The 8,504-nt window shown below is 32.7% G+C and overlaps 1 protein-coding gene across 1 annotated transcript; it reads right to left on the bottom strand.

Annotated features, from left to right (window-relative positions):
• Nucleotides 1-829: 829 nt before the first annotated feature.
• LOC110035827 lies at nt 830-2,922 on the bottom strand (the record flags this gene model as incomplete). Its single annotated transcript, XM_020740126.1, is given in 5 exon segments — nt 830-892; nt 2,112-2,158; nt 2,161-2,187; nt 2,190-2,360; nt 2,820-2,922. Coding segments are annotated over 5 exon segments (411 nt in total), but the record flags the coding sequence as incomplete, so codon positions are not given.
• Between the last annotated feature and the right edge of the window lie 5,582 nt (nt 2,923-8,504).

The following is an 8,504-nucleotide window of genomic DNA, read 5'->3' as shown; positions in this document are numbered from 1 at the left end:
CCGCTTGTTGTGAAATTAGGGCAGAGGAGATGGAGAAGGGGCAGTAGCGTCTTTCGACAATATTAAACGCGGCGATCCGCGTTTAATAGTAAAATCATAATGGAGTTTTAGAAAAAGCTGTAGGAATGCTATTTCCAAAGAGATGATGGTGTTTTGAAACCACCACCGTTGCAAATAAACTGTCCTAAACCGACCCTTAGTTTGAACACCAGTAGCTGTATGCTTCTCAGTAGAGGTAGAAATGGAAAAGTTGGGTTTTATTTCATATTCTGCTGACATTTCTGTTTCTATAAATGAATCCTTTTAGTATGTCTTGGTTTTTCTTTTTGGGGAAATTTACTTACATACCATCCAATTTTTTTTGTATTTACACATCTAACACCTAAAGTCTGATATTTGCATATATCCTAAAATATCACAATAAAAATACCATCATCAATTTTTTTTTAAAGTGAAACACACCTTTTCATGAGTAGGTTAAGCCAAGGTGATAATAAGCGAAAATGCCAAACTTGGGTGTTATGTATGTAAATTAATAAAATTTATGTGGTTATGTATGTAAACATCCCTTCTTTTCTCATCAACTAAAGAATGGGAAGCATCTCCTAAACAAAAATGTAGCTGGTAGACGGTTAGTGGCTAATGTCATTCCTTTAATCTGAAACTCTAAAAAACAGAGTTTTCTTCAATTTGATGATATGATAAGACAAAAAACGATAGAGCAGAACTCATTTCAAAATTCAAATCTACCTCTTTCAGAAGGGATTTCACCTCACATAGAAGTTCTTCAAGACAGTTAGTAGTATTCCTTCATTGATGGGAGACTTACCGGCACTTCCAACTGAATTTCCATAGCTTCTATGGTTATCCTTCCAAAGCATTCTCCTCTTGCCTGCACAGAAGGGAGATTAAAAATCTAGGCTGTCCAACGTATTTATAATTTTAGGAAATCAAGTACACATTTTTCAAATATACCAGAAGTTATATTAAAGGTGACATTTCAAGGAAAAAAATTTGGGATGTTTTGCAAAAATAAATAAATATTGAGTGAAAAATATACTCTACTTGAAACTTCTTTATAATGAATACCTGACTAGTTAGATGTATGGCAAAATGAAATAACAACACAGCAAGTCCCACTTCAATGGACAATCTGCTCTACCAAATGTGTTGCATAAACCATTAGATCAGTGCATAAACAACGTTCTCATTAAAATAAAAAATGTTTTCATGCATATAAATAATGAGATGACATATCTTAGAAAACTGAAATGGCTAAAAGCACAAGACCATCAAATAGAGTCAAATTAGTTAATCCAAGTTGTGGTTCCCATTAAGATTCTACTCTTTAGTAGTGAGCTTTTTTGTTTGTCGACACTCTTCCAAGTCATTCTTTACTTTAACGAACCAATTGTAATTCTAGATCCTATGTTTCGTCCATACCCCAAATATTTTAATTATTTCAAGGCATTGAATTTTTCTCCAAGATATCACTTACTCATTAGAAGTATTGATTGATAATTATCAATCTCAAGTCTACTAAAATTACATATTATATACTAAATTTTTCATAAGGTTTCTCTTATAATTTTTCTTATTGTTTTAACTTTCACAAATTTTTGAACCATCACATCTTAGAAGATTGATTAGGTGTAGCAAAAAATTCCTCTTTTTTGCGTCTGTGTTTGCTAGCATCATATAAAAGAGAGCATTTCTCCTTTATAAATTTCTTAGTTAATTTCATTTTACTGTAATATATGTAGCGCAACGAATAAAAATCACAAGAAGTCTACGGAGAAAAGTGGCAAAGTGGTCCCCAAGCACTTTATCAAGGACTCATTTTTACCTCGATATATAACGATATCAATTTATTTCCACATTCATTTAAAAAAAGCAAATAATCTTCTTTGGGGACTATTTTAGCCCTTTTAAAAATAGTATGAGGAGTAATTTAGCACTTTTATAGACTCTACGACTGAGATGACGCAGAATAGATAGTCAAGAAGCTATTTTGGCCATTTACTTCAAATTTGAGGATGTTTGAAACCATTCATTTAAAAGAAAAAAATCTGAAAAAAGCTATTGTTTCAGGGAATGGGCAATAACTACACCTGAAAATTTTGCAGGAGCATATCAGTTGCAGCCAAGCTTGGAGTATCCGTGTCTTATTGAAAAAGTGAACTCTGAATTCCTAGCCATGAAGTTTCTAAGGTCTCCTTCAAAGTTTGTTTGAGCATTCATATCATTTCCAACTACGAAAGCCTGAATTGCAAGCGCTTCAAACATTTGTTCTCGGATAAATTGTAGTCTTTCATAAAATGACTGAAGAAATAAATCTTGTCCCTTGCCACATGATACGACTGCAATTTCAATTATTCAGAAAATTAGCATAACATCCTAACTACTATCAAGTTGCAAACTTATTTATTCCTTCAGCACCAGACAAAAAACAGTTAATTCTAATATAGAAAATAAGCGAAGAAGTTTTCCTCTCCAATTTTACACAAATCTTTCCACTATAAACTTTATTGAGACGAAGTAAAGCAGCTATATCAGAATTTGGAAATATATACTCTATTTCAATCCTTCTGCTGACTGCTGTTTAGAGATCATTCACATAATTTCACGAAGGGTAAATCCATTCATTGAAGGGGAAATTTATGGAATTGATAATCCTCTTAATGGAATGCAAATTTTCGGAATGGGCAATTGGCTAAAGGTCCACACCTGCTATAAGTATATCCTGTTTGAAGTTCATATAATAAATTCTTTAATAAAAGGAGGAAATAGATATTTAAGTAAAATGAACAAGAAAACACTGTTTATAATGGCAAAGGGGAGATCTTCATTTAAAATTCCAAGAGAATAACGTATATCCTCCCTGAGAACATTTTGGATAGCATAATCTTCAGCAATTTCCATCAATTATTTTCTAATTCCAAGTTGAATAACTTTCATTTTTGGCATCTGGATACTGCGAGCAGAAATTAAGCAAATAAAATTAGAGCAACATATTACATATTACATACAACAAAAAATTGATGGGAAGAAATGAAATGGAGAGCATAGATTGGGACTGGGATAAAGGCAACAATGCAATCCCCCTAATCAAAAAAAAAAAAAATTATTGTTATAAATAAAACAAAAGGCTTCCCAACCTACAAAATTTATATCAGATTTTGGTTGCCTTGAAAAGTTTCTATTCGTTTGAGAATGATGAAAAAAGTAGGACATCCGATTAAACAGCAACTGGTTCAATTATTTCCTCTCCAACCATAACTATAAATTGCAATTTATCGCCATACATTGAAGGCGTACCTGCACACTAGGTACATGCAAGCGTAATTCTGTCTTTTTCTACAAACACTTGCATTTTAAAAAAAATATATCACCAATAACAGTAGACAGGAATTCATGATATACTTCATATATTTCAGTTCTGGTCACCCTTTTTGAAAGTAAAAATGGCGCTTAGTTCAACCTTCAAAAATAATGAAAATAACGAGAAATCATCAACTATAGCTTATTCTTTCTTATTTAAAGGCAAAAAATTCGCATACAAGAGTGTCGCGGGAAAGAAAACCCTCATATCAAATTAAAATATGATTATAGTGGATGGAATAGAGAGGAAAAAAAGAAATCATATATCATCAATATCATATGATATAATTTCATCCTATAGATTAAAACTAAATAACAAGGATCCTATATAAAACATTGAAATACTCAAACTAAAATGGCTGAAGTAACCCTGATGATAATAAGATGCCTATAAAGTATGGAAAACATAAAATTACTAACATAATAAGGACAAAAAATAAATTGTGGCATCTCCATCATTTGCCCTTGGCTGTAAATCAAGTATTGAAGTTTGCAAATGGCAATACACCCACGTAAAAATCAAGATCATCAACCAGAAATCATCAAAAGGTTGATGATACTAATACAACATGCAAATAGAGGAAATTGTCGAGAGGTAATTCTAACGAACAAATTTTGAAATGAAGACACATAAGCTAATGCAGGGGCTGTTGATCTCACTTTTGGTTGAGGTTTAGTTTTTTCCTCTTTAGTAGCATAGGGTCTAGCGGTAGGACTTTTCTACTGACTATTCCTTGAAAACTAGAAAAATAACCCTTACCATTAGAAATTTTACCCTATTCTTTGTTCAACTTGAGGTTCCACATATTAGTCCTGTTGGTCTTAACCTCTAGCACTTAGTAGGTGGGGTCACTATGAGGGAGCTCAAGGAGTGTCCCCCTAGGACTGCCTGTCTTTAGGGTCCAGACCAAGTTCACTCACCTACACTGACTTTCACCCACAATCATACACAACCCTAAACCTAAAATTTCTTGACTTTGTTCCCTTGATCCTTTGAGAGACTCATGTAGATGGACCCCTAAACCCACTAGCCCTAGGTTATGGTATAGCTAAGACCAGTACATGGAGGACCCAAATAGGGATTTCATTGGTCCATAGCTCATATAAGGTGGTTGGTACCCCAATTCTACCAAAATGTCCAACTTAGTTTTTTGCCCCCGAATCCACCCAAATTACCTAAATGCCTTTGAAACCCTAAATTTGGTCAAAATTCTCAAATTCACCCAAAATATTCAAATTTGTTCAAAAATCATTTCAAACCATTTAAAGATACCCAAATTATCCAAAACCACCAAAAAATGCCAAATTTACAAAAATACCCCAAAAATGGCAAAATTACAAAAATACCCTCGGCACCCCAAACTTTCCCAAAACCTCCAAAATCAATTCAAATGTTTCTAAAACCAATTTGAACCCTCCATATGAACACAATCTGACCAATTTGACTATTTTAAACAAAACCCCCAAATTGCCTTAAAAGACCCAACTTTCCCAAATTCACCTCAAATGTTCATCAATTTGGCCCAAATTTCCCTCAATTTCAATTATAAACTCAAATTCACATTTAATATGACCAAACTAAACCATATCTAAGCTTAATTAGCCCATGCTTTGAGCCCAATTTTAAACTAAGTCAAGCCCTCAACTTTGGTCTTATGACTTGATCCCACCAAATTGAATCCCATAGCCTACTACATTTGCGACAATTTATGTTTAAAACTCTTAATAAAAATCCTACAAATCAAAATTGACCTTAAATTTGACTTGGTGAAGCCTCAATTGCATTCAATTTTAACACAAGTCCAAAAATCCCCAAATTTACCCTAAATTGGCTATGTCCCCAAATTCCACCAAATTGATTGTCCTAACCCCAAAATTGACACCCAATTTATGTTGACAACTATTCATGATATTCCTACAGACTATTTTCAATAATCAATTTGGACTTATCCCAACCTTAGCCCAACCTAGACCCAAGTCTAGCCCAATATGCTCAAATTGACCAAAATCCAAAAATCCTACAAATTGAACCCCCAATTAAAATCAAAATCATTTCAATCCTTCACCAAAAATCTTCATTACAATCATCTACATAATGTTGATCAATTAATTGGGCTCAAAGTCATGGCTAGCCTAATCCAAACCCAACCTTTGTCCATTTAGACCCATAATGAACCCATGCACAAAACTTGACATAGCCATGTCAAACTGACCACCGACCCACTACCCTTAAATCAAACCCATCCTTAGCTCTAGGAGCCAACTCACCCCAATTAAACTTTAGAGACTCTTAGCCTACCACCTAAGCAAGCTTTTGCACGCATGACCAGGCCCTAACCTCTCCTCTTCGGCCATGGTTATAAAATGGACCCTTCATAGAAAAGAGAGAGGTGCTGAAATTTTCTTAAGGAGACCCCTCTTAATTGGTCCCATAGTCTCTTTGAGACCTCCTCAATGCAACCCAACCACTTCCGTGCCATAATTCCCCTTGGCGGAGTTCAATTTTTTAGCTAAAATCCTTACCAGAGACTGGACAGAACTCTCCACACCTCCAGAGTGCACAAAAATCAAATTAAACTCACCCACACCTTCATTACAGTGAGAGAAGAAGAAGCCCCATCAAATCCCCCCTCATAAAGAGCCTCTACCCTAGACATTGAACAACACCCAAATTCGGTCTTGATTGAATTTGGGTCTAGATATTTCACCACAACAAGAGGTTCAATCCCTAACCTCCTTAGACCTCCACGAACATGCCGAGCACCTCTGATTGAAGCTTCCCTTCTCAGACCAAAGGTATAAACCCGCCCTCTGTCCCGAGCTTGTTTTGATTCTACACATGCATAGATCCAATTTCATGCCATGTTAGCCATATAAATAGCTTTGTTTAGGCTAGATGAGTCGTTAGAAATAAGCCCGAGTCGATTTGGTTAACTGTAGCTCGAGTTCTTAAGCTTAGAAGGTGGATGGCTCTCGGGATGAATCAGACTAGGATAAAAACGCACGACCGTTGGATGGCGTGTATATAAAATGGATGGGTGAGATGAAACAAGACAGCGCTTCGGTACATAAAGTGCAAGCCCAATCAGCGTTGAGTCAGAAGGTGGCGTCCAACCAGAGCAAGCCACGCAAGCCTTCAGAGTCATCGCATGATGTCGTGGCGCCGCATGGTTTAAGTAGGAAAATAGGATTTAAGTAACTCAAAAAATACCCGCTAACTTCAAAAACCCATATCTTAGTGTAGAAAAATGAGAAAAATATATTAGTGCTCAGTGAATATAAGAGAACAATGTCAAAATTTTTTGATGTTTATTTGATGCATATTTTATTTTAAATTAATTAAATATTCTTTTGAGTATTTTTATTCTCCATGCATTCAAATATTTCACCATGGCATGCTATTTGGGTAATTTGTAGCCTCTGTCATGGGGGATCTTCCCTGATTTTTCCAAAGTCAGAGGAGACTCCTATAAGGAGATAAGTATTTTTCTAGTTTATGTCTATTATTTGCATAAATTAATCATAGTAATTATCATGAGTCTTAGAAAAATCTATGAAAATTTATGTAGGTTCACTATGATCAGAGAACCCTATGAAAATTTATCATGAGCTAGGTCATTAAGAGCACACCTAATTTTCACAAAACCCTAAAACACAAAGGAAAATAATTAGGGAAAAATAAACATCTAAATGACTTGATTATAATTCTCCATTGTAATTTAAAGTTCAGATGACTCCCCATAAAAATTTCAAAACATTTAGAGTTCATTTGATAACCTAATTTAATTTTCTAAGTTACACGCATCTTTTAATGGTCAAAAGAAATTTTTAACACTTAAAATAATCATAATAATTAAAATAGAACTAAAAAAAATATAAATAACTAAAAAAATAATAAATTTGGTTTTTGGGAGTTCTCTGTGATAAGAGGAATTTTATAAAAATAAAATTATAACTAAAGTAAAAATTTCATATTTAAGCATATTTTAAATATTTAAATAATGAAAAATTAATAAAAATCACAAGATTAATAAAATTATGAAAATTTTCTAAATTATTTCCTAAGCTCTTAGAAGCAATTGGAATATTTTTCCTGTTTTTTAATGTGAAGATACCCCAACCAACCAATAACAGTAAAATAGTTAATCATCCAAAACATAATTATTAAGTAAAACACAAATGGTTGACAATAATCCAATAAATAATAATTGTTCACTAAAATAATTCTAATAATTCAATGAAAAATTAAAAAAAATATATAAAATATTAAATTTTTTTCTTGGTTCCTTGACCTTCGTGAGAATTAAGAAAAATATAAAAATTAGTTTTCCACATTTAAAATATTTTATATTTAATTAATACTCTATGATTTAAAATAATTGTAGTAATTCAAATAAAACACAAACGATCATTAAATTTGGTCCAAGTGGTTATCTTCTCTAAGTCTACCTCTAGTAAAAATTTCAAGTTATTAGGTTTTGCCTTTGTCAAGTTATTGAATTTTCTTTGAAAAATCCTATTTTTTCATATAAATAATTATATAAATTACTTTAAAATTAAAAAATCACATTTTCTCCTCTGATGTCTTAATTGACCCATGAGTGAGGTAGGATAAAAATTTTGAACTCATTTGAATTAAGTTTGATGAATTATGAAGTGAAAGAGCCTCACGGGCAAAGGTATAATTTTGGAAATTTAGTCTTAATTAACATTTTGGCTTAATTCAAGAAGGAGAAATAGGAAATCTTAAATCTTAATTAAAACGTTCAGATGATTGAAAAACAAGGAATTAATTGGCAAACCAAAATCAAAATTTTAATTAAAATAAAAAAAAAATCAAAATATTATTAAAATTTGGAAGACTATTAAATTAAATGAACCTAGACTTAGAGGGATGATTTTGGATGTTATTAATTCACTAATTTAATACCTTTATTTGGTGTTCAAATGACATTCAAATGTTTAGATAATGAATTATTATCACTTAAAGTTCAATTTCTTTCAAAAATTACTAATATATCCACCAAGGTCTCAAGGGCTTAGTACTGACCTAGGCTAAATCAAATTTTGTTAAATGAGGGTTAAAAAAGTGAATGTAACTAGAAATTGAACACCTTTAAAAC

Source organism: Phalaenopsis equestris, unplaced genomic scaffold, assembly GCF_001263595.1.
Source record: "Phalaenopsis equestris unplaced genomic scaffold, ASM126359v1 Scaffold200177, whole genome shotgun sequence".
Taxonomy (NCBI): domain Eukaryota; kingdom Viridiplantae; phylum Streptophyta; class Magnoliopsida; order Asparagales; family Orchidaceae; genus Phalaenopsis; species Phalaenopsis equestris.
This window is presented reverse-complemented; position numbering and strand designations above follow the sequence as displayed.